At 41.4% G+C, this 27,329-nt stretch overlaps 1 protein-coding gene across 1 annotated transcript in view; it reads left to right on the top strand.

Moving 5' to 3' along the window:
* LOC102256069 (collagen alpha-4(VI) chain) overlaps window positions 1–27,329 on the top strand; it is a 102,879-nt gene that overhangs the window by 9,416 nt on the left and 66,134 nt on the right. The window contains exons 2-8 of the mRNA XM_005863599.2: window positions 4,675–4,762; window positions 7,422–8,033; window positions 10,438–11,025; window positions 11,946–12,605; window positions 15,783–16,409; window positions 20,234–20,779; window positions 21,427–21,981. Coding sequence (XP_005863661.1) covers window positions 4,687–4,762; window positions 7,422–8,033; window positions 10,438–11,025; window positions 11,946–12,605; window positions 15,783–16,409; window positions 20,234–20,779; window positions 21,427–21,981 — 3,664 coding nt within the window. The 5' untranslated portion in view covers window positions 4,675–4,686. The remainder of the gene's footprint in view (window positions 1–4,674; window positions 4,763–7,421; window positions 8,034–10,437; window positions 11,026–11,945; window positions 12,606–15,782; window positions 16,410–20,233; window positions 20,780–21,426; window positions 21,982–27,329) is intronic.

Below are 27,329 nucleotides of genomic sequence, written 5' to 3'. Positions count from 1 at the left end.
CGCCCCCAACTGTCCCCCTGCTGGCCTGGTCATCCCTCACTAACCCCCCTGCCGGCCTAGTCGCCCCACACAGCCTGTTGTTCAGTTGTTTGGTCGTCCCTCACTAGCCCCCCTGCTGGCCTGGTCATAGGCAGCCATCTTGTGAGGGTGTGAGGGTTAATTTGCATATCACTTCTTTATTATATAGGATATTAATTTTGGTCACTTGGTTAAGTTATGTCCACCATGTTTGTCCATTGCAGACACTTTTTTGTTCTCTTTATAAGTAATTTGTGAGGGGATACTTTGAGACTGTGTTAAAATACTGTTTTAGCATCACTTAATGACTCTTTCCTGAATCAATTATTACTATGGTGGGTACAAAGTAATTATTTTAATTGAACAAATTAATCTTAAAAAATAAATTGTCCTAATGAGTTAACTGTTTAAACAGCAAACTTTGGGAGAAGTCTTTCTCTACCCCAAACCTATGAGAATTATTTCCAGAAAGAATTGTTATCCGATGCTATGGCTACCTAATTGCACTTCATTTAATGGCTTTGTTTTTTGCCTCCACGATGGGCCCTGCATGTTCAACTGCAAACCCCCTTTAGCAGCTTAAATTCAATATAAACATCTTCATGGAATAGTATATATAATATAGATAGTAAGTCCTTAACATACAGACATTTTTCTCTTTGTTGATATAGCACACGCATATGAACAGCTGTAAAATGTTTATAAACGTTTGACTTTCCCACTAGATTTCCATAAACAGCTCTGGTGCTTTATTTACAACTAACTAAAAAGACTCTTCATTTTTTATGACTTATTGCATTATACTAATAATTAAGTCATAATGAAATATTAAAATGTAGATACTCTAATTTTTTATTTCATCTAACTTTATTAACCCAAGACTTAAAACAGTTGAAGTATACACTGGTGTGTGGAGCCCGTTTACTGGCCTGTGAAAGCTGACAGTAAATTTTTAGAAACTCTGCAAGCCAGTTGTTAAATACAGACAGTTTAAAATTATATTACATAAACTTAAATAAATTACATTAAAGACAGTGAGTACTCAAAAAAGGTTGACAGATAGCATTTTATTGTAATAATAGTCATAATCATAATGTATGAATTTATTTTGGATGATTCTTTCTGGCACTGTCAAACTCTTAAGCTCTTTCCTCCCATACTGTTTTTAATACATTAGAACAGTCTGTTCTTTAAGATTCATGCATTCATTTACTTGCATTTATTTTATTTTATTTTTTAAAAATATATTTTATTGATTTTTTACAGAGAGGAAGTGAAGAAATAAGCATTTCTCAGGTGAATAGTACCTATTGCTGTTGTCCCAATAAAGCAATGTTGAATTTACACTATCAGACTTTGTGGATATGGAAGCAAATTCTGAAAGAACATATCATCATAAAGAGAACAACAAATTAGTAGGCCAACATTTTATTTATTTATTTATTTATTTATTTATTTATATTGATTTCATAGAGAAAGGGAGAGGGAGATAGAAACATCAATGATGAGAGAGAATCATTGATTGGCTGCCTTCTGCACACCTCCTACTGGGGATAGAGTCTGCAACCCTGGCATGTGCCTTTGACTGGAATCAAACCTGGGACCCTTCAGTCTGTAGACACTCTGTCCACTGAGCAAAACCAGCTGGGGCCATTTATTTGAATTTAGATGAAAATTAATTGGGGATTAGGATATTTATAATCTTAAAGTATCTTTGCTCAAATTACTTATATGCCTCCTTGGGGAGGCATTAATGGGAAGTTGATGTAGAAACTGAGGGACAGAGAAATCCAATGATATCACATATGTTTTGGAAAATCACTGGACCAATTCCTTGGGGAATGATTGTAATATAGTGGACGATAGAGTAGGTGTCTCAAATCAGCATCAAGCTCTCTGAATCATCACATAAACCTTGAGAGGTGAGCTGGCTTGCTGAAATCCACATGGAACAAATGGTCAAGCTGAAACAGAATCAAGGCCTATGGGCTCCCTCTGAAGTCATGACTTCTCCTGGTATTTTCTGTTGGCATGGAATAAAAATAGATGTGTATCTGTGAGTCACCCTTAAGAAGTAAATTAAGTCTGCACAGTAGAAATGTGTCTTCAGGGAAGCAGGGTGACTACACATGTACATTCTGAAAAGAGGATCTCAAATGTTGGGTGGGTGGCTGCTATTTCTGAGCATCATGATATCATTTTCTTACAATATTCTGCTTAAAAGGCCCAAGATTTAAAAGTGATTTAGATACTGAGATTCTTGCTTAAATTCTTTGATAAGTTTAAGGAATGATCCTTAAAGTTTACTGAATTTCTTATCATTTCTGGTATGTAAAATTTCTTTCCCCAAATAGGTTGTTCAGTTCTGTAAACACAAAGTTTGTAATTCCATTCTCTGGAGCACCAACTACAGTGTTTTAGACATAAAACTGCTCTTTGAAGACCTAGTTGGTAGATAAAGGAACTTAGGTCTTGAGCTCATACTCTTACCCCAGGGTAAATTGCTCACAGGTCTTCATTTTACATGAAGTGGACACAGGGAAGTTAATGACAGCCTGGACTTAACAGATTTCCATTGAAGAGTTTGAAGCAGATGTTTTGAGGTCTAGGCATGCACCCTGGACAGCACCTGACAGTGCATGGCTATGTAGCTTTGGTATGTTACTTGCCTTTTGGGATCTGATTTCTTCATTTCCATCAATGAAATGAGCAGAGTAAGATTTGCTCTGCTGGCCATTCCCAGGTTTGAGGTGAGGAACATGGAGATATTAGCATAGTAGTTTACAAACAGCAATCAATTAAAAGTGAAAACCACATGAACTAAATAAAAATATTAATCAAAACACACAAAACAGAGCAACTACTTTATTAATACGCAATGCAAAGTATCAGTGCTCCTCTATTTCTTTAGATTCTGGGTTTCAAATTAAGGGGAATACTTTTTTTTTAATTTTACATAGTGGGTTTTCAAGAAGATGTTTTCCACTTAACAAACACAGAGTGCTCTATGTCCAGGCAGGAGTAAAGTGTTTTACAACAATGAACTCACTTAATCCCGAGGACAAGATTCTGAGGTAGATGCTATTATTGCCCTCATTTTACAAATGGGAAAACTGAGGCACAGATGCAAAGCAACTTGCTCAAGATTAACGATTAAGTAGTGGATCTCGGACAGAAACCTGGGCAGTCTATCTCCAAGATTACTTACTTTAAAAAAAAAATTTTATTGATTTTTTACAGAGAGGAAGGGAGAGGGATAGAGAATTAGAAACATCGATGAGAGAGAACCATCGATCTGCTGCCTCCTGCACACCCCCTACTGGGAATGTGCCTGCAACCAAGGTACATGCCCTTGACTGGAATCGAACCTGGGACCCCTCAGTCCGCAGGCCGACGCTCTATCCTCTGAGCCAAACCAGTTAGGGCCAAGATTACTTACTTTTGTTCCTGCACTGTGCTGAGGATGGCTGTGGGGTTGCCTGGCTACGAAGATAAAGATGAGGTGTTCTCTATTCTAGTTGGAACAGCTCATTCAATTGCCATGTTGTTCTCATTTGTAAACCATAGACTTTCTTAGAATCAAAAAATAGACATGGAATTGGGAGTGGATGGTTTCCATGGGGGCCTTTGGAACTGGCTCCAAGTTTAGGAGAGGGAAGTCTGATGTTCTGCTCCTTCTGGGAACATGTGAAGTATTTTGAGGCTAGCCTGATTTTATCAGGCAGATGTGCTCCTGAGAGATTTGAATATTTCTTCATGCCACAAATGTTTATCAGGTCATCCAGTGCTTGTATAAAAATACCAGCAAAATCATCCAGAAATGTTTATGTTCTAGCAAATAAATTCACTGTGGGAAACAAGTTCTACCCAGGCCCTATATGCTTTCTCCTTTTATAGTCATATCTGGACAACTTTTAACAGGGAAGTAAGTCTGAGGTATACACTCAGTGTTTACAAGATTCTTCCTGAGTTGGGTCAGCAAGAAACAGTGTGACAATATTTCCTTTATTTTTATATTTTTGTCTTTTCTTTTAATTGAATTTAGTGGGGCGACATTGGTTTGCAAAATCATACAGTTTTCAAGTATACAAATCAATAAAACATCATCTGCACGCTTCATCATGCACCCATTACTCCAAGCAGAGGCTCTTTGCATCCCCATCCCAACCCTCTTCTTTGCCCACCTCCATCGACTATATTTCACTTTCTTTCATCCGGTCCCGTAGCCCCTCCCCTCTGACAGCTGTCAGTCTGTTCCATGTACCCATTCCTCTGAACCTATTTTGTTCGTCAGTTTATTTTGTTCATTAGAGTCCACATATAAGTGAGATCATATGGTATTTATCTTTTTCTGACTGGCTTATTTCACTTAGCATAATAATCTCCAGGTCCATCCATGCTGTTGCAAAAGGTAAGATTTCCTTTTTCTTAAAAAATGGCTGAGTAGTATTCCACTGTGTAAATGTCCTTCTTTATTTTTATAAAGCTTTCACCTAGGAAAAGACAGTTGGGCTTTAAAAAAAAACCAACTTAAAAAATAATCAAAAAAATTGAAAAAAGAAAATCAACTTCATTGACATATAATTAACATACAGTATGATGCATCCATTTTAAGTGTATGAAGATGTTAACTATGAGGTTTCTTTTTCTCTCTAGGAAATATCTAGAATGGAGACTCAGAAGATGTTTTGGGTGACTGTCTTTCTTGCAGCTAGCTTTGGCTTCATCAACTCACAGAGAATTGGTAATACATCAGATTCTTAAGCCAACATGATGACCTTGCCAGGAACGCAGTGGTAGTGACAATCTTAGAAGAAAATATTTCAGGACCTTCATAATTAATAAAAGGGAATTGGTTCTTTAAAAAGAACTTAGAATCCGGAAACTTTTAATGAACAATGGCCCCCCTTTTTCTTCAGAGCTTAATTTCAAATGACAAAAAAAAGATATTAAAAAAATACTATACTTTTGAATGAATTACTAGGCTCTGAAAAGCTTTTATAAACATGAGCCTAGTCTATTGATTCTGTATTTTGCTTTGTCTCCTTTGGCAGAGCTATTCCCAAGGGTAATTGTCATCACAAGATGGGGAACTTCACCAAATGCTAGTGACACCTCTGAATTTTTTTGCAGTCATTTTAACAGATTGTTGGGACTTCTCAAGATGAAAGTCTCATCAAGAGAAGAATGCTTGAGTAGTCTGAAGCCCCACTGAGACAATATTGAGTTTTAAATATTCATGTATAATTACGCAGACTGTTATTTGTTGGAAAAAGGACACAAGGCTCTCTAAATTTCCCCTTCAGCTCTGACTCCACTGTCTACTTGTGAACAGAAACTGTGAGTCAGTCTTTTCATGTTTCAAACACCTTCTCAAATGAGACCTGCCTTCTCAATATTCATGATTTCCCTTGGCTGTATGACCAGGATTAGGCAACATTCCAAGAGGTGGTGGTATTCAGACTCTAGAAGTAATAAATAAATGTAATGTTTCTGGACTTCAGCAACCTTTCCAGCCCTTCTCTGTCTAAACTCTCATGTGGTCTTCGCCTTTCTGTAATGTGGACTTTTAATTTAATCTTCCTTATGGCAGTCCAGGGTTTCCAATGCTGTCTCTTTGAATGGATTTACATGGGTTCCTTTGCCTTTCTAGGTCTTATTTTCCTTATCTGTGAGGTGGATACATTGGATTCATTATTCTATACTTGCACTGTTCCGTTCAGTTCCTGCTAGACACATGACTATTTAAATGAACATAAATTAAAAGTTGATAATAAAATTTAAAATTTTCTTTCTCAGTTGTACTAGCTACATTTCAAGTGCTCAATAGGCACATGTGCCCAGTGACTACAGTATTGCACTGCATAGTCTCATGGAAATATTTCCATCTCTAAAATTTTCCGATTCCTTAGTTGGTTTCATTAATGTTCAATATGTCTTCTCCTTTCCTCTTTCTCTCGCTCCCTTTCGTTTCCCCAAATATTCCCTTCTTCAAGTATTTTTTGGGTGACTACTCTATGCTAGACACTCAAGAGGTGGACAAACAAAAGATATGGTGTCTGTTTCCATGGAGCTCAGTCTAGTTGGTGAGATTGCCATTAATTAAATAAGTACACTAATGAATGTTATATTACAAACTAAGATAAAAAACCCACGATTCTATGGGAATTTACCAGAAATAAAAGAAAAAAAGGATGAAAGAAAGAAGAAAAAGAAAGTTGCCAGGGGGAAGTGGGAGCATGGAAAGTTTCCCCCTCCTCAACCCCCCTTCCATCTGGCAATCATCAGTTTCTCCTCTGTATGTATGAGTTTGTTGTTTGTTTGTTTGTTTGTTTATTTTTTAACTCCATACATAAGTGAAATTATATGGTATTTGTCTTTTTTGGTCTGACTTAGCATACTACCCTCTAGGTCCATCCATGTTGCAAATGGTAAGATTTCATATTTTTTATGGCTGAGTAATAGTTAATTGAGTATATGTACCACATCTTCCTTATTCATTTGTCCATACTTTTAAAAATAATGCTGCAATGAGCATAGGTGTGCATATACCTTTTTGAATTAGTATTTTAGATTTCTCTGGATAAATACCCAGAAGTGGAATTGCTGGGTCATAACAGTAGTTCTATTTTTAATTTTTTAAGAAACTGGCATACTGGGATTGCACCAATTTACAATCCCACCAACAGTGCACAAGGATTCCGTTTTATTCATATCCTCACCAACACTTGTTGCTTGTTGATTTATTGACAATAGCCATTCTGACAGTTGTGAGGTGATAATTTCATTATGGTTTTAATTTGCATTTCCCTGTTGATTAGTGACACTGAACACCTTTTCATATGTCTATTGACCATCTGTGTGTCCTCTTTAGAGAAGTGTCTATTCAGGTCCTTTGCCCATTTTTCAATTGGAATGTTTGTTTTTTGGTGTTAAGTTGTATGAGTTCCGTATACATTATTGGATATTAACCCCTTATTAGATGTATCATTGGTGACTATCTTATCCCATTCAGCAGGTTGTCTTTTCATTTTGTTGATGGTTTCTTTTGCTGTGCAAAAACTACATAGTTTGATGTAGTCCCATTTGTTTGCTTCTTTTATTTCCCTGTTTTCCTTTATTAAGTTTAAGGGATGAATGGAAGGCCATGGTTAAGGATCTAATTGCAGGGTCCAATGTCTGTTAGAATGGAACGGAGGGTGGCAGGTGAACAAGGGTAGGTGATGGCCGTGAGAAAGCAAAGATGATCATGTGCTTAGGCCGCATGCATATCAGTTATCACCAAAGAGCCGTGCAGGCTGATCCGTGGGTTGTAAAGGCACTAATTTGGGAGAGATGTATTTACAGCCAGTAGCTGCCAGTTTGGTAATGTTTTTTTATCTTAACTTGACTCTCTTCCCCAGTCTGCAGCCAGGCCTCTGTGGGAGATGTCGTGTTTCTAGTGGACGCAAGCATCAACCCCCAAAATACCCGCCACGTGCGGAACTTCTTGTACACCATGGTGAATGGCTTCAATGTCAGCAGAGAGACCATCCGCGTGGGGCTGGCCCAGTACAGCGATGCGCCCCATTCCGAGTTCCTGCTCTCCGCGTACCACCACAAAAGTGAGGTGTTGAGACACATTCGGAGGTTTCAGTTAAAACCTGGGCGCCCTGGGGGCACCAAGCTGGGCCTGGCCCTGCAGTTCCTTCTAGATCACCACTTCCAGGAAGTCGCGGGGAGCCGGGCGAGGGAGGGAGTGCCTCAGGTCGCCGTGGTGCTCAGCAGCCGCCCCTCCGAGGACCCTGTGCAGGAGCCTGCGGAGGCATTCAGGGGGGCCGGCATCCTGCTCTACGCCATCGGAAGCAGAGGTGCGGCTGTGGCCGAGCTCAAGGAGATTGCCAGCAGTCCCGCGGAGAAGTTTGCCTCTTTCCTTCCCAACTTCTCTGCTCTGGGCGGCCTCACCCCCAAGCTGCAGAAGGATCTCTGTGACACGTTGGTAAAGGCAGCTCAACCTGTTGACCGCGTCTCTCCAGGTACAAAGGCTTCTCCCTTCTTATTTCTGATCTGTAAGTCACAGAACTCAAGGCTTTATCTCTTATTCATCCCGTGCACTGTCCTTATTTTCCATATTTGTGCAGATTTGATTTTAATATTAAAATGTTGCTAAACCATCTGCACTCTATGCTCTTCTCCAATCATGGACCTAAACTTATCAATTCCTTTTTTTTTTTTTTACATACTATGGGCTTTATGCTGGTTCTATATAGACATGTAGTATAAGTCCATTTTTGATGAAAGAAATATTTTTTCCTATGGTATTGTTATTCCTAGATGAATTTACCCATAGTGCCTGGATGGGGGGCAGAGAAGGGAGAGGGGCATAGACCCCCCTCTCTCCTTCCCAAGGAGGCTGGCTTATTTCACTGCCAGGAAGCTGGCTTGTTTCGCTGTGAGTGCGTTGTAATGTACTGGTTAAGAGAACGAATTTAGGGGAAAGAAAGACCTGGGTTCCAATCCCGATTCTCCACTTTCTAAATGTGTCATCTTGAACATGTTACTTTATCTCTCTGAATCTATACATTTTCTTTCTAGGGTGGTAGTATCTGCCTCAGAGAGTTGTTGAAATAATTAAAGTTATGCAGGTAAAGTGCTTATCATAGTGCTTAGCCCATCAGAGGTGCCCATAAGCATTAGAGTCATTACCTGTGGTGATATACTTGTCATCAACTTTGAACTTCTATTGGTGCTGACGGGGCATAAACTGGTAAACATTCTTTATAAATTAATTGCTAAACTCTATGAGAAAGCACAGAATTTGAACAGAGAATGAGAAGATGGCTCGTGGGTTCCATCAAAATCCACAAGAGGATAGAGCTTTCATTACTTATTCTTTATTTTTAGATAGGGTGGGTGAATTGGAAGAAGTGCTAAAACTTTTGAACCATTTGATGCCACAGGTGGGTGGTAGTAATATTGCTCCTGTACAGCCACGTTGTATATCTTACTTTTGCATAGTACTTCCAGGTGTACAAAGAGGTTTTACATACATAGTAATAACTAGTTTGCTTGGCACTATGTAGTTTTGAAAACTTGTTTGCATTGCCCATCTGACTGGTACATAGATACATAAGGCATTTTTAAAAAATATATTTTATTGATTTTTTTACAGAGAGGAAGGGAGAGAGATAGAGAGTTAGAAACATCGATGAGAGAGAAACATCGATCAGCCGCCTCCTACACATCTCCCACTGGGGATGTGCCCGCAACCCAGGCACATGCCCCTGACCGGAACCGAACCCAGGACCCCTCAGTCCGCAGGCCGACGCTCCATCCACTGATACAAACTGGCCTCGGCTATTTTTTTTGGTTAGCTACACAGGGCAATTAGTATTTGTTTTTACATAGTTACATAAGGCAGTTAGTATTATTATTTGCATTTATTTCATGTGAGGAAACTGAAGCCAAGGTAACATAACTGATGGCAGAGCTAGGACTTGATCCCAAGTCTTTCAGAGCAGATCCATTTCAATAGAAAGGTGTCTGAGATTGTGTTCATAGGGAACAGAGCCTCAGGCAAGGACTCGGATGCACATTATTTGTCATGGAAGAGCTCCCAAAGCAGGTTGGTACGGATGTAGGACAGAGAAGTAGAGGAAAGAAAGGAAGGGTATGATCTTAGGCAAAAGTTCCACAGAGAGGAGTTTTAGCCTGATCCTACAGGAGAACTCAGGATTGTCTTGACCCAAGGCAAGGAGCTAGACTTTGTAGGCAAAGCCGCTCCAGTAGCTGAAAAGTCCTCCAAAGAGCAGTGTATAGAAATAATAAAAAGGGATCCGAAAGGACCCGGGCAGAACACTGATCTTATCTGCTACAGTAGATTATCTTATATCATCCTCAAAACAATCCCATGAGATTGTGAGGGCTGGTGGAAATATTTCAGTGCTATAGAGAGAGAATTGAGTGTCATAAAGGTGAGTGATAACAGGCCACAGGGCTGCTAAAGTGGTAGAGTGACAATGCAATGTATCCTAGAACCTGGGATACATTCCAGCTTTCTGACCTGTTGGTGTCAGCAAATTCCTAGAAATGAAATTTATTCCCACTGGAGAGAGTACAGCCCCCTTTTCAGCATGCTGCTACATTTATAGAAGCGTTTTTCCTCTTAATGAGAGTTAAGGATGGTCCAAGTGGATTTCAAGGTTGGAGGCATCAGCAGAGCGTGCCAGAAGCGTCAGAAGATGACGGAGTGGGGGGAAGGAAAGGCACAGGGGATGTTGTTGCTCTTCTGAGCACAGCGTCATGTGGGGTGTCTGAGGACCACTGAGCATAGGTAGCTTGGCATTGCTCTCCCTTTCTGTATACCATTTGGCTCCATGGGTCCTAAGCATTTCGAGTGAAGGTCCACAGACCCTATCCCTTTTGTCCTCTCTGTTGCAGCTTGCAGAGACGCGGTCCTGGCGGATATTGTCTTTCTAGTAGACAGCTCAACCAGCATCGGACCCCAGAACTTCCAGAAAGTAAAGAACTTCCTTCACTCTGTCGTCTTGGGACTTGACATCAGCAGTGACCAGGTCCGAGTGGGCCTCGCTCAGTATAATGACAACATCTACCCAGCCTTTCGGCTGAACCAGTACCCTCTGAAGAGTGTGGTCCTGGAGCATATCCAGAATCTGCCCTACCGGACAGGAGGCACCAACACAGGGGCTGCCCTGGAGTTTGTCAGGACCAACTATCTGACTGAGGCAGCTGGCAGCCGGGCCAAGGACACAGTTCCTCAGATAGTTATCCTGGTGACAGACGGGGAGTCCAATGACGAAGTCCAGGAGGCGGCTGACAGGTTGAAAGAAGACGGTGTTGTTGTGTATGTGGTAGGCATCAACGTGCAGGATGTCCAGGAGTTGCAAAAAATGGCCAGTGAGCCATTTGAGAAGTTCCTCTTTAACACGGAAAACTTCAACATCCTGCAGGATGTCTCGGGAGGCATTCTTCAGTCACTGTGCTCAGCAGTGGAGGGTACAATAAAAGGTAAGAAGCTGTGTCGAACCCAACGTTCCAATCAGGATTGCCTACGTACAATATGAGCCACGATACACTGAGCACAGTGGGAGGTAGGAGCTGTCCGCCATCCCTGGAGAACCAGGGGACATTTCCTGAATGAACATCTGAGCTGGGGAGTGAAGGATGAATGAAGTTCTCATGTGTAGTAAAGAACACCCTGCCATGTTGATAAGAGGACATAGCATGGATTTTGAAGTCCAGAAGATATGTTTAAAATTTAAAAAAAAATGTTTTCTTTTAAAATTGATGTTTAGAGAGAGAGGGAGGGAGAGAGAGAGAGAAAAAAAAATTGATCAGCTACTTCCTGCATGTTCCCCACTGGAGTTCAAGCCCACAACCGCAACCTGGGCATGTGCCCTGACCTGCAATCAAACCAGGGACTTATTGGTACATGGGTTGATGCCCAACCACTGAGCCACACCGGCCAGGCCAGAAGACATGTTTTTTTTAAAATACGGTCTTTGCTACTTTCTAGTTATGTGAGCATGGACAAGCAGTTAAACTTCACTTTAGTTTTCTCATCTGAACAACATAAACTATCAGCAGGATGGTTTATGAGGATTAAATCAGATAGAGTACATAAAAATCTCTGGCACTAAGTAACTGCTCAGTATATGTTAACTTCCTTTGTCTCCTTCATTGGTGGAAAAAGAATCATTGAAAGATACTTTAGTCTAATGGAGCAGACAACACAGGCAGCAGGAGTATCAGAGGGAGAGAGCCTCGAGGCAGTCTCACGTGGAAGAGTGTTACATATATAGAGTACTTCTTCCTCTTACGTACCCCTCCCTCACAAAATCACCCTTGTATTCCATTTCCATGGTATCTTGATTTGATTGACTTTCTCTTCGGTGTCTTTCCCTCCCCCTTTCTCTCTCCTTTTCCAGAATTCACCCAGGCCTATGCAGATGTGGTCTTTCTTGCCGACACCTCACAGAACACATCACAGGCCAGTTTCCAGTGGATGCGCAATTTCATCTCCAAAGTGGTTAAAATGCTAGATGTTGGCAGGAACAAGTACCAGATTGGGCTGGCTCAGTATGGTAGTCAAGGCCACACTGAGTTTTTGCTCAATACCTACCAGAGCCAGGATGAGGTGACTGCTCACATCCATGAACACTTTGTCGTCCGGGGAGGCTCCAGGAGGACAGGCAAAGCTCTACGATACCTCCATCAGACCTTCTTCCAGGAGGCAGCGGGGAGCCGCTTTCTCCAGGGCGTCCCCCAGTATGCAGTGGTTATTACCTCAGGCAAATCGGAGGATGAGGTCTGGGATGCCTCACAGACACTGAGGCAGAAAGGTGTGAAAGTCATGACTGTGGGCGTACAGGACTTTGACAGAAGAGAACTGGAGGGGATGGGGACCCCACCCCTTGTCTATGAGATGCAAAGTCAAGATGGAGTCAGACAGGTGATACAAGACGTGAATATGGTGATCCAAGGGATTGGGCGGTCCGAGTTCGGGACAGAGGCCAAGAAGGACACTACAGTAACAGAAGCCGAGAAGGACACTACAGTAACAGAGGCCGAGAAGGACACTACAGTAGGTAAGGTTTGGTCTCTAGGTATGTGAGCTACTGGGAAGTTTGAGCGTAACAGGAAAGTCTGGGGAAAGGGCAGAGATGGGGGATACTCTGGATTCCTCAGGACCGGGACACGGGCACTGGTAGATGGGAAAGAGGAGAGGGCTTGGAGCTGCATCAGGCACAAACCTTGTATTAGTTAACTATAGTCAAAATGATGCTGCATAGCAAGTCATCCAAAAAGGCAGTGACTGAAAAGAATTATTTATTTTCACAGATTTGCCAGGGGTCAGGTCTTTGAGTTCAATTAAGTGGCTTTGCTAATCTTGCCTTGACTTATTCACAGATTTGGGATTTGGGAATGAGGGTTGGCTGGTCTCCATTTGACTCTGCTCCATAGCTTTCTCCCATCTTCCTCCCGTGATCATTAGGCTACTCTAGGCATCTTCTTCCCATGATAACTTTAAAGGTTCAAGAGAGAAAATGCAATTGCATAAGCACTTTTGAGACCTCTGCTTCATCACCTGCTAACATTCCATTGGCCAATACAAGTCACATGGCCATGTCATTATCCATGGAGAGAAAAAGTATATTTCCACCATGGAAGTGGGATGTAGGGAGTAAATATTTCTGTACTATAATCCAGGTTACCATATACCTTTTCCAGAAGGAGCATTCAGGCTTCTCACCAGAGATTAAATACAGTCCTTCCTTAGGTTGGCAGTCAAAATGCTTAAGGGAGATGCTATAGGCATTTTGGGTGGGACAATTTATAATGTCCTTTGCATTGCTAGAGGTTTTATTTTAAAAAAATATATTTTTATTGATTTCAGAGAGAGCACAGGAGAGGTAGAGAGAGATAGAACCATCAATGATGAGAAAGAATCATTGATTAGCTGCCTCCTGCACACCCCACACTGGGGATAGAGCCTGCAGTCAGGCATGTACCCTGACTGGGAATTGAACCGTGTCCTCCTGGTTCATAGGTCGACGCACAACCACTGAGCCACACTGGCCAGGCTTGTTAGAGGTTTAACATCCCTGGTTCCTGCCAGTAGCACTCCTGAATCTTATGACAATCCCAAATACCACTATATATTTCCAAATGTCTGGGAATGGGTACCACTGTTGAGTGAGAACCACTGAGACTTATCTTTTATACATTCTAACCACTAGCCAAACTGAACTACCCACCATTTGCTGTGTATGTCTCATGTTTTCTCACCTCTGTCTGCCCTGAATATTCTGTACCGTCAGCCGGGAATACGTCATCCTTCAGCTCTTAAGTTACCTTCTTTGTGGAGCACCCCCCACAACTAAAAGCTTGGTGTGGCTTCTAGTGTATCCCACAACTAGAAGCAATCAATCCCCACTTTCTCTGAATTATCATAGCTCTGCCTAGACCTCTCAACATCTAGAACTTGAGGGTCCTTGGAATTTTATAGGCAGAAAAGACAAACGTATGTGAGACGAGAAGAGGAAAATCCAAATAGAGCTAATAAAGAACTGACAAGTACTTATGGGCACTATATGAAGTAGAAATAGAACAAAAGGAGGGTGTGGTGGAGAACCTGGGAGGAATTGTGTTGGTCCCTCAATAATGGGTGTGATTTTAATATACAAGGAGAAGGGAGGAGGGTACTCTTGGTAAGGGGAAGAACATGAATAAGGGTGTGGAAGTGGGAATGGGCTGGATGAATGAGGAAGAAGGTGAAAAAATGGAGCCAATTGGGATGGGGGGATTTAGAGGGAGCTAGGGATGAGATTAGATTAGGTAGGATGGACCCTGATTATGGGGTCCCAAAGGCACTGGAAAGTAGCAGTAGGCTTTTAAGCAGGAAAAATGACAGGATCAAAATGGTCTTTAAGGAATCCTTTAGTGTGCAGGCTGAATTCCACATGACACCTCTTACTCAGAAGGACTTTAAGACTGAGCCGTCATCTGTCCAAATAGAGAGGGAGCCTGGGTCTGGCCAGTGGTGGCTCTGATAATGAGGAAAGGGGACTCATCCTCATGACAACCTGAAGGGAGAATAATAGCACTTGGTACCGGCAGGTGAAGGAAGGGATGAGTCAAAGATGCTTGGGTTTCCTCAGAAGGTGTTTTAGATTTGGCAAGATCGGGGGCAACATCCTTTTTTAAAATCTAGGATTGACTTTTGGTTCTTTGTAAAAAAGGACCAAAGGGGAAATTTTAGGATACCAAGAAACCAAAGATAATCAAAAGATTATTCTGTTGACCCTACAAGCTCTTCTCCCAATTTTGTTTCATCTTATGCAGCTGTCTACACACTGGTTTCAGCCTCCTGTGTATATGGTTTTGGCTCTCTGCTAGGGGGATTTTATTTTTTCTGACATCCAAGCATATTTGGGCCTTTTTGGTATGTGGACACAGTGGTTTTTTTTTTTTTATTGTTGTTGTTTATTTATTTTTTTTTTTTATAGTAAGCACTGCCTTAAATTGTGAAAGAGGTTTGGGCTTCTCTTAGAAGGGAGTTTAATGCAATCCTAATGCCAATACCCCATTTAAGGCAGATTAAAGGGAAGATTCTTTTATAGCAAAATAAAATAGCCATTAAGCCCAATTTTTGGACAAAGATTTTTGATGGGAAGTTGGGGTATTTCATGTTGAAATAACATGAAATTTATAGAGGAAACTGTATCTGTTAACAGTCACAATTTACTATTTCCATCTTTCACCAGGACAGAGGCAAAGTTATTAAATCCAGGAGGTTTCAGGCCTATAAAAGAGAATTGGACCCAGGGTTTTCTGAAACTCGAAAAATGATGAAAAAACTAGTCAAGCAAGACTCAGATGCTTCTAATGGACTCAATGAATCGAAACATGACCTTAAAGCACTTTCTTGTAGATACAGTTATATTTATGAAATTTGCAAATATTGTGAATACTCTTTCATGTGAAAAATTTGGATTTGGGGATAGGTATGAACCCTGTAATGTTCTTTGACCATCATATCAAATGATAATCATAAAGCCTTCCACTAAATTCTAAAATGTATCAATATAAGTTAGAATAGTACATATTATTACGATTTTAATACTAAATATTACAGTATATAAAAATAAGTATATAAATATGATGGTATATAAAACATAGCATGACTTTTATATGCAAAATGAATGCTGTCTTTCTTATTCTGTTCTCGTGCCTAAAACCCTTCTTTTTGTTTTTGTTTATAGCATGTCCCACTGCTATCCCTGCTGACTTAGTATTCCTCATTGAGGAATTTAGCAGGGTTAGGCAATCGAATTTCCAACAAGTTGTCAATTTCTTAAAGACCACCGTCCGCTCTCTAAGCATTTTTCCCGATGTGAGAATTGGCTTGGTCTTTTACGGTGAGAAGCCACGACTTGAGTTTTCACTGGATACATTTCAGACTCCAGCCCAAATCTTGGAGCATTTGGACAAATTAACCTCCCGGGGACAGAGAGGAAGGACCAAGACTGGTGCTGCTTTGGATTTCCTAAGGAATGAGGTTTTCATTCCGGAGAAGGGCAGCCGGTCCAAGCAAGGTGTGCAGCAAATAGCTGTGGTCATCACGGAAGGCTTCTCCCAAGACAATGTGTCCAGACCGGCTTCTCTCCTGCGCAGGGCGGGGGTTACCGTCTATGCAGTGGGCACCCAGCTTGCCTCCAAGAGTGAGGACCTGGAGAAGATAGCATCATATCCCCCTTGGAAGCACGCCATCCCTCTGGAATCCTTTTTGCAACTCTCCATTGTGGGAAGCAAGATTAAAAACAAGCTCTGCCCTGAGACGGTGGGCAGAAGAGTTTCCATTACTGGGATGGGCTATGCCGTGCAAGAAGGTAGGGAGACCTTTTTCAAATTTTATCTATACTAATAAAGAGCTAATATGCTAATGGTCGATATGCCGTAACGGGTAATGACCAGGTCATTAGCATATTAGCTGGGGCATTGCTCCGGAGACAGGGCGGAAGTGGGGAGGTGCCCAGGGAAGGCAGGACCAGCTCGAGGCAATTGAGGGACTGAGGGCCGGGCTTGAAGTGCACTGGAGCTCTGTGTGGACAGGTTCGGGTGTCAAGGCAGGGCTGCAGGTGGGTGGGCAGCGCCACATGATTTTGAATCACGGGCTGGGCTCCTAATATATATATATATATATACACATACATACATACATATATATATACTCTGCTTGCTTTATGCATCCACTCATTTCCTCTCCTATCCCTCACCCCAACCCCTCACCCCATTCAAGAAAAGATTTTGGAGTCAATTTATTAAAATACTGAAACACAAAACTTATAAAGTTAAAATGATTTCATCTTCATTCCTAACAGTGCAGAAGAATGTGAAGTAAATAGTGAACATCCCTTCCTCTTTCTATCTTACCCTTCATCCATTTTAACAGTTAGATGGAACTATATGTATATTTACAGTGAAAGCCATAGGGAATTGAGTATGGATTGACAAAATCTTAAGTCACATAAAGCAGGAAATTATTTATAAAAAGATACAGACATTTTTGAAATTTAAAACTTATAAGTTAAAAAAGAAAGGAAAATCAATTTTCCAAACTTTCGTGTAGGGCCATCGCTTCTTTGAATATGAACCCTACTGATTGGAATTCTGAATATTTCTTCATCACTCACCCAATAGTGTATTTTCTATAGTTTCCATTTTCTTTAAAGTGGGAAGATAACTTAGCTATCTTTGAAGCAATCTGAGCACAGAAATACTTATTGATTTTTATGATCTCAGAAATCCAATCTTTTATGGTGCTATCTAGTATATCAACAATTTCTTTGATAACAACTGGCCTTTATTGGCTTTCTAAGCAGTAAACCTGGTTTTCATAGTTGCAATAAACCTTTTATTCACACTCATAGTCTACTGATTGCACAATATTTGGTTTGTTGTGTAATTATAATAACAAAACTGCCATAAACAGGGCAGGGACAAACCCACATTGCTCTTAGTAGGCTTATTCTTCCACTAAGCAAAGCAGAACTGTGTAGTGTTCAACTGGGAGCTCCCAGCGGGAAGGCACTCAGAGCGCTGTGGGACTATTGCTCATGTGTTGCAGAGGGAAGGGAGAATGTCAATGATCTGGGGAGCCACTTAAGAGGAGGTTAGTTAGGAGACCTCCTATTGTAAATGCAGTTAAAAAACAACAACCACCAGAAAAAACATAGCAGTGAAGTATGTGCACCTTGGGGTCAAATTGCCTGAATTAAAAAATAAAATAAAAAAAATATTTTAATTGATTTCAGAGAGGAAGGGAAAGGGAGAGAGAGATAGAAGCATTATTAATGAGAGAGAACCATTGATCGGCTGCCTCCTACACGCCCTCCACTGGGGGATCGAGCCCGCAACGGGGGCATGTACCCTGATGGGGAATTGAACTGTGACCTTCTGGTTCATGGGTTGATGCTCAACCACTGAGCAACACTGGCTAGGCAAGTTGTCTGAATTTTAAATCCCAAATTTGCTACTTACTGGCTGCTATAAATATCATTGTGTCTGTCTGTCTAACTTGTCTATTTTTGTCCACCCATGGTCGTATTTCTTAGCTTCCAATCAGAATTATGGAAAGAAGATAACAACTTGAAATGTAGATAATTAACTTAAAAATGCAACGTTGTGATGATATCTTCAGGGGAAAATGACTGAGCTGTTCTTTTTTTTTTTTTTAAAGCAATTACTAAGTGATCTTGTAATTTTTTTGATTACTTGTACTAAGGTCTAGAGATTTAAAATAAATAAATTCCCATCGTTTTCTTTGGCCTGTATATTTAGTCCCTTTCTCTGTCCTGGGAATAAGGAACAAAATCATTAACTATGAATTTCACTTCCTTGTGCATCCCTTGCCTCTATTCCACAGGGAAGGAGAGAAGTCTCCCTCTCTCTCCTTCTGTTGTACAAAAAGTATAAAGACTTGAGGGTTGATTTATTTCCCAGACTGCACAGCAGCTAAAGAGAATCAGGAAAATCAGCTCAAAGTATAGAGGAGCTGAGGATTGGGGGTAACTTAGAGGTAAATAGAAGTTGGGACATTTTTACCAGAATTGTGTCCTGGCTGATCATCATGTTCCTAATATCTACCATTTATTGGTCATCTGTATGTGTCAGCCACTCTGCTCAGCACTTTGTGTATGTCATAGATGTGGATGCTTAGTAGCAGCCAGACTGTAAGAAATATTTCTCCTCCCTCACCCCTCCCAAATCTCCCTCTGCCAAGATTTACAAGAATGTGTAGTGCCAGGCAGTATTCAGGGCTCTTACGGCCCTGGGCTGCAGTGAAGCCTCTGTGGGCCACTGCCGCAGGGGGCTGGCTCTAAAGATGTCCCTTCCTGCACAATGGCCCTTTTCTCAGACTCGGGCTAGCTATCTACCTGTCACCAGTGGGGGCTGGGTTCCAGCAGGGTCTGAGCGTCTGCCTTCTTTTTTCATAATGTTCATTCTCCAAGCATTTGACAAACATGGTAGGGGCAGATCCCTCCTCTCCGACCCTTCTAAGTCACGCCCCCTTCCAATGCCTGCCCCTCTAGGGTGGGGATGCCCAGTTAAATTTGAAGTTCATTCAGATAAATAAGAATTTTTTGTTTTGCTTTTAGTGTAAGTATGTCTCATATTGGCTGGACCAGGGTCCTCCCAAATGAAGGCATGAGCAGTGGAGCCCAACTCCTGCCTCAGACCACTTCCCTTTCAGCCAGAAAACTTGAAAAGGCTATTGATTCTTCCCTGGGTCAAGGGAATCCAGACATTAATAACACAAAGCTGGGTCACCCTTACTGAAAGGAGTGAGGAGAAAATTACATCTCATTCTTTATGAGGCATCTGCTAGGTGACAGAAATAAAACCCTGGGTGATCTTAACCATGACTTTTTAATACTCAGCTCAGCTATGTTTCCATAATCTTATTTAGTCCTCACAATAAACTCACCGAGTAGGTGTTAAGATTCTTGTTCGACAGATTAGGGCAGGGGTCCTCAAACTACGGCCCTCGGGCCACATGCAAATACAAATATTGTATTTGTCCCCGTTTTGTTTTTTTTACTTCAAAATAAGATATGTGCAGTGTGCATAGGAATTTGTTCATAGTTTTTTTTTTTTTTTAAACTATAGTCCGGCCCTCCAACGGTCTGAGGGACAGTGAATTGGCCCCCTGTTTAAAAAGTTTGAGGACCCCTGGATTAGGGAATTGACATGCAAAGTGGTAAACCTGCTAGTAAGTGGTGGAGACAGGATCTAAACCAGAAAGTTTTAAATTCATTTAAAGTAATTACATGACATTACATTCCAGAAAGTGTCCATATATTTAAAAAGTGTGACTTGCATGGGAAGCAGGAATATTGAATAACTGAGACAATTCACAGCTTCAAATATGCTCTGCTATTTTACTTTTAGCCTGTTCTCAACTTCCCCATTTGAGAAATGTCAAGTGGGGTTCACCAGAAACAGACTCTGGGAAAAGGATCTGGTTGCAAGTGGCTTATCCTGGAGGCACACTGATAGGGGAGTGGAGATGAGAGAGAGGAAGGGGAGGCAGCCAATCCCGGCTGAGTTAGTGAGCAGGTTACCGCTGTAGGCAGCTGGGGCTCAGTTCTGCTGGGGACAACATGCCATCTCACCCCTGTTCTAATGGCTGCTGCTGCTTCTTCTTGCCTAGGCTGCATGCACGTCCAGAAGGCAGATATTTACTTCCTTATCGATGGATCTGCCAGCATCAAACCAGATGATTTTCTTGAAATGAAGGTGTTCATGAATGAGGTGATAAAGATGTTCCATATCGGGCCCGACAGAGTACAGTTTGGAGTCGTTCAGTACTCAGATGGAATTAACAGTCAGTTTATCCTCAGCCAGTACCCCAGTGTGGCCAGACTGAAGGCAGCCATCGATGGCATCCAGCAGTGGGGAGGCGGCACCATGACAGGTCAGGCCTTGAGTGTCATGGCTCAGGTCTTTGCAGACACTGCTCGCCGAGACGTGCCTTGGTATCTCATAGTCATCACTGACGGTCAGTCTGCGGACCCAGTGGCTGAGGCGGCAGAGGCATTGAGGAGAGACAAAGTCATCATTTATGCGATTGGGGTCCGAGACGCTAACACCACTGAGCTTAAGGAGATAGCGAAAGACAAGATGTTTTTCGTGCATGAGTTTGATTCACTGAAGGCCATCCAACAAGAAGTGGTACAAGACATCTGCTCCTCAGAGAGTAAGACTTTTTTCTTTAGTCTCTCTCTCTAAATATATGTGTCTAGTCTATGTGAATAGGCTTCATTCTTTTTTAAAAAAATATATTTTATTGATTTTTCACAGAGAGGAAAGGAGAGGGATAGAGAGTTAGAAATATTGATGAGAGAGAAACATCGATCAGCTGCCTCCTGCACACCTCCTACTGGGGATGTGCCCGCAACCAAGGTACATGCCCTTGGCTGGAATCGAACCTGGGACCTTTCAGTCCGCAGGCCGACGCTCTATCCACTGAGCCAAACTGGTTAGGGTAGGCTTCATTCTTGAAGTGTGGATTCACTGGTCCATTAGTGAGTATTAGACACAGAGTGACCATGACCTAGAATGAACCAGGACGGTCAAATTTTATATTTTTATCATACAGCTGTGTCTATTTTAAGACTGGTCTGTGCTAGATCATAGGAAATTTATTTTGTTGACTTCCTCTTTTACCCCCTTTAAAATATTTTTATGTTTCATAGAAAATTTATTTCATTGACTTCCTCTTTCACCCCCTTTAAAAATATTTTCATGTTGTACATATGCCACCTCAGACTGTCTCTGAGGACTTGTAATTAATTGGTTTCAGTCTCTGAGTGAATGTTCTGTTCTGCTCCTTTCCCCCTCCAGCCTGTAAGAATAAGAAAGCTGACATTATCTTTCTGATAGATGGTTCAGAATCCATCTCCCCAAAAGACTTTGAAAAGATGAAGGGATTCATGAAGAGGATGGTGAATCTATCTAATATCGGGGCTGATGAAATTCAGATTGGTCTTTTGCAGTTCAGCTCAACCCCCCAAGAAGAATTCAGGCTCAACCAATACTCCTTGAAGATGGACATTAACAGAGCCATCTCAGATGTTCAGCAGATGAACGATGGCACTCGCACTGGGAAAGCCTTGAATTTCACGCTGATTTATTTTGACAGTTCAAGAGGAGGGAGACCCGGTGTTCATCAGTATTTGATTGTGATCACTGATGGGGTCTCCCAGGACAATGTAGCCATACCAGCCAAGGCCATCAGGGACAAAAACATAATTATTTTTGCCATTGGAGTGGGGGAAGCCAGACGCTCTCAGCTTTTGGAGATGACTAATGACCCTGGCAAAGTGTACCATGGAGAAAATTTTGAGTCCCTGCAGAATCTGGAGAAGGAAATATTTTATCAGGTCTGCATTCCAGAAGGTGAGTGACAGAGGGTTTGTTATTTGATCTATGAGCCCATCATAGGTGTCAGGGACCCTGTTGGCTCTCTTAATAAAGTAAAACTGATCCTTCTAGCTGGGGGAGGGAGGGAAGATCACCCTGTGGGGAGAACAAGAGGACCGAACTCCTAACGCTGTGGTTCACCTTCCCCTGGGGATTTTTTTTTAAATCATCCCCTGGCTTCCTGCCCTCTGGTCTCCAAAGGCCTGAACTTTCTCAGAACTGTCTCTCTAGAAAGTCCTCACACCTCTTCCCCATATTCCTTGTAGATAGATGAAACCAGACTGGAACACGTACATACAGCTTACTGATGATTTGGGCATATCGAAAAGGAAATAGAAGCAGAGAATACTACCGGTTGATAGTAGTTCATATGAAATAGAACACACTCTTTTTTTTGTGTGGCTCTGTACAGGAGTCTCTCTACTCTGTTGCTAATCTGCTTCCATGGGGTTGAGGTCATTCTCAATCCCATTTTATCTCCTCAAGCTTTTATCAAAACAGCAAGGTCCAGAGACAAGGGTTCCTCTTCCCAACAGTCTGAGTCTGTCCTGATCTTATCTCAAGACTTGGCTTTCAGTGGGTGACTGACCCAGAGAATGTCTTCATGGATGACTGTACCTCCTTCCCACAGGGAGTGAGAGTCTACAGCAAACCACATTGTAATCAGGATAGCTAACCTTTAGATCAGTGATGGCGAACCTATGACACGCGTGTCAGAGGTGACACGCGAACTCATTTTTTTGGTTGATTTTTCTTTGTTAAATGGCATTTAAATATATAAAATAAATGTCAAAAATATAAATCTTTGTTTTACTATGGTTGCAAAGATCAAAAAATTTCTATATGTGACATGGCACCAGAGTTAAGTTAGGGTTTTTCAAAATGCTGACACGCTGAGCTCAAAAGGTTCGCCATCACTGCCCTATGCTGTACTTTCCATCCCCATGACTATTCTGTAACTACCAACTTGTACAACAAGGATAGCTTCTGAGAAAAGCATCCGTAGGTGATGTCATGGTTCTGTGGACATCATCGAGTACAAGTACCCTAGATGGTATACCCTTCTAATGTAGGTACTATACTTTTATAGGACTGGTAGCACGGTAGGTTTGTTTACACAGTCTCACCACAAACAAGTGAGTAATTGTAGCATAAGCTCTGACTGTTGGCTTTTCTTTCTGTAGTGCAAGTGCCTGATTTAAGCTTCCAATGCCAAGGCATCCATTTCAAAGGGTCATCTGCTTCAAAGAAGGCTATCCGGAATAAACACATTGCCTGTCTCTCTAAATAAAGAACCATTCCCCCCACCTCCCAACTGAGGCTCCTTTGTTTTAGAGATCTTGGTTGACTTTTATAACTGACCATTTAAGCTACTTGTTTTTTTCTTTTCTTGTGCTTTAAATTCACCCTCTTATTTTTTTAAAGTATATTTTTATTGATTTCAGAGAGGGAGAGAGAGATAGAAACATCAATGTTAAGAGAGAATCACATGATCATATCAATAGATGCAGAAAAACCATTTGACAAAATCCAACACCCATTCATGATAAAAAAAAAAAAAAGAACTCTCGCCCTAGCTGGTTTGGCTCAGTGGATAGAGCGTCGGCCTGAAGCATCCTGGGTTTGATCTGGTCAAGAGCACATACCAGAATTGCAGACTTGATCCCCAGTAGGGGGCATGCAGGATGCAGACAATCAATGAATCTCTCTCATCATTGATGTTTCTCTCTCCCTCTCCCTTCCTCACTGAAATCAATATAAATATATTTTAAAAAATAAAAATAAATGAACCTATAAAGAGTGAGCTGCAAACCCTTAGCCCCTCCTCCCTCACCCTTGACCCCAATAAAAGCAGAACCCCAGATGTCTGCATTCTCTCTCTTTCTCCCTCTCTACCTGTGATCTTGCTGTGTTCCTCCTGGTGTGCCTTGTATATCCCAGGGCATCTAAGTAATAAACTCTTCTTTTCTTTAAAGTCTCCCAATAGTTATTGCTGAAGGGCAACTTGCTGAAGGGTAATAAGAACCAAAGTGTTGGTCCAGTTATAAAATTGGTTTAGAAATAGGAGATGTCTGTGGGAAGATGATTGAGGCCCAGGTGAGTACCCCCAGGAATTTCTAGCGATTGCATTACTATCCATAGACTGAGACCAGCACAAAACAGTAATACATTGCGCTATGACCTTATCATGGCTGCCACATCACTATGCAATAGGAATTTTCGGCTCCATTATAATTCTCTGGGACCACAGATATATATGTGGTCTGTCATTGACTAAACCGTCATTGTGAGGGTCATGATAGTGCTGCTGGCAGAAATTGCAAGGAGAGTATTCCACAGACACACGTACAGGAGGTTGTGGCATGGTAAGATTTATTCGGGTGGAAATAGAAGGCAGCCCCTGGGTTTCCAGTGTCCCAGCTCCTCCATCACGTTATGGAAAAAGTCCAATCTTGTCTTCATCGAGGCCAAAACAATGGCCTGTGTGGTCTGCCCAGGTGGCTGGTAGACCCACTTGATTGCTACAGAGACAGTGCTTGAATAAACAGGGCAAGCGTGTGTTACTGGGAGGAAAGGAGGAAGGGAGGGAGGAAGGGAGGGAAAGGGAGAGGGAGAGGGATAGGGAGAGGGAGAGGGAGCGAGCTTTGTTAGCTGGGATTATATTATTTTGGGTTTGGGAAGGATCAGGAGCTCCTTTCAAACTAACCAATCAATTTCCCAAGCTTTCATGGGTTTCTGATGGGTTCACCTCCTAACCAATCTATTAATTTCCCAGGCTGGACTGACAGGCCCCTGTGATGGCCATCTTAGCACCTATTGCACACACCTCATAGAAACACCTCCCCCTGGGCCATTTGACCTCTTTTGTGCATGTGCTTATCTCCTCCTGCTCTTCCCCCATACCCTACCCCCTGCAACCATCAGACAGTCTGGTACCAGAGGGCAGGCTACTCCCTGCATGGGGAAAGGAGGGGTGTTAATCCCCTTGGCAGGGCAGTGCTGCTCTCCCCTAGGTTAGAGAGTGTAAAGCTGTAGCTTCCTGGTTAAATAGGCTTATGCTCCCTAGTTGATTATACTTAATAATGTCTAATTCCATCTGCTCCTCTCCTTTATTAATATCTTGCTACCTACTCTAACAATAGTAGCATACACAGAATAGCATAGAATGTCATGTAATGGGATAATATGGCATAGTAATGTATAGTGTGGTATGGTGAAGTATAGTATAGTATGGAATCACATAGAAGAATATATAATGGAACCCATAAGTCCAATATTGCTACATCAACCCTATTTGAAACATATGTTATTTGTTCTGATACCCAGTTTCCAGAATCATCATGAGAAAAACAAGAGAGGTTAAGAAATAGATGGGAAATAATGGAGGCAGGATTTGACTTCCCAATAGTTGGTGTCAAAAGCTGGAGCCAATTTTCTAGAGTATTAAATTAATATTTTTGCTTTTATTGTCTAAAGAATATCACTACTTTGCAGTATCCTTGGTGAACTCAGAAATCAATTGAGAAGAGTGCATGTATAACATGTTTTAAGTAAGCATGGGTTATGGGATGTCCTGCATTAAGCAGTTCAGATTCTTCAGAAATTAAAGTCCAATTTTTGTGTTTATATGCACCTGGCTATTATCTGGGAGAGAAAAATAGATATAGGATTCCATCTTCTCTTTTAAATTCATTTTGTACAATGCAGTAAATAAGGATTTATATTTATCTTCAGCTTCGTCTTTTGACTTTTTTGATAAAATTAGCTAGATATTTTAATAATAGCTGAAACCTAATTCTAGAATTCTAGAATCATAACGCTGAATCATAAAGACCTTAGAGGTTATTTGGCAAGGTTAATACCCTTTCCATTGACAGGGAAAGAAAATACTCCTTGCATTATAGAATCATGCCAGCTGAAAATGTCCCTGGGGAAATGTAAATTAGAAATATTGGAATAATATACCATACCACAAAAAGGAACTTCCTTTTTTGTGAAGTCAGATTTGCTATAGAAATAGGATTAACATCTGTGGAAACTCTTATTGGTGAATTTCAATTAGAGATTTAAAAATCAAAATAAGCCCTGGGCGAGTGGCTCAGTTGGTTGGTATGCTGTTCCATACAGCATTGTGGGTTTGATTCCCCACATATCTAGGTTGTGGGTTTGATTCCCTGTTGAGGCACCTTTGGGAGGCAACCAATTGATGTTTCTAATATCTGTGTTTCTCTCTCTCTCTCTCTATCTCTATCTCTCTATCTCTCTCTCTTCTTCCTCCTTCCCTTCCATTCTCTCTGAAATCAATAAACATACCTTTGGTGAGGATTAAAAATAAATAAAAACAGCCGAAACCGGTTTGGCTCAGTGGATAGAGCGTCGGCCTGTGGACTAAAAGGTCCCGGGTTCGATTCCGGTCAAGGGCATGTACCTGGATTGCGGGCACATCCCCAGTAGGAGATGTGCAGGAGGCAGCTAATCGATGTTTCTCTCTCATGGATATTTCTAACTCTCTATCTCTCTCCCTTCCTCTCTGTAAAAAAAAATCAATAAAATATATTTAAAAAAAATAAATAAAACCCAAGATGTTTTATATGAAAGGAAGGGAGGAAGACATTTTCTATCTTGGCAACTCCAGAAACATATTTGGCTAGCTAGCTGGGAGTATGATATTTAGGTGATAGAAAACTCATGGCTCACCCCTGGATCTCAGGTCCCTGAAAAACTTTAAGCCACTGTTTATAACCCTTTTTGCTGGTGATGGATCCAATATTTATTTTCCTCATAATTGTGTCCTCCCCTCCCCAGATGTGAAGTTTTGTTTTCATTAATTCTGAGCCAAATACTCCAATATGTGCTGGTCTAAGGAGAAAATGTCCACATGTCCTGGTTTGCCCTGGACAGTCCCAAGTTATGTTTGTTGTCCAGAAATAATTAATAATAGTGGGCCTTCTTATGGCCAGTAAGTTACATTTTAAGTAATTTATTCAGATTCTAATCCAGATACATCTGTGACCATCAACTTTTATCTCTTCCGTAAAATTTTGTGCATGGTCTTGTTTACCTGTGAGTGGGTGGGTATAGACTGAAAGGTCAATAGACCTTCACATTCTCGCTACACCTTTCCAGGAGGGCTTAAAAGTTTTCAGGCAGAAGTAACAGAAAATTGGGAGAGATTGTCAGTCCTGATCTTTTCTAATATGCTCCCCTGAAACAAGGTCTATGCATGGGTGGTGAATGAAGAAGAAAACTTCCAGGGGAAAAGGAAATAGTATAGCTTATGCTGAAAGAGACACAAGGCTCATTTATATTTTCTTCCTCATTCA

Source organism: Myotis brandtii, unplaced genomic scaffold (assembly GCF_000412655.1).
Source record: "Myotis brandtii unplaced genomic scaffold, ASM41265v1 scaffold18, whole genome shotgun sequence".
In the NCBI taxonomy this organism is placed as follows: domain Eukaryota; kingdom Metazoa; phylum Chordata; class Mammalia; order Chiroptera; family Vespertilionidae; genus Myotis; species Myotis brandtii.
Note: the sequence above shows the minus strand (reverse complement) of the source record. Positions and strands in the feature narration are given on the sequence as shown.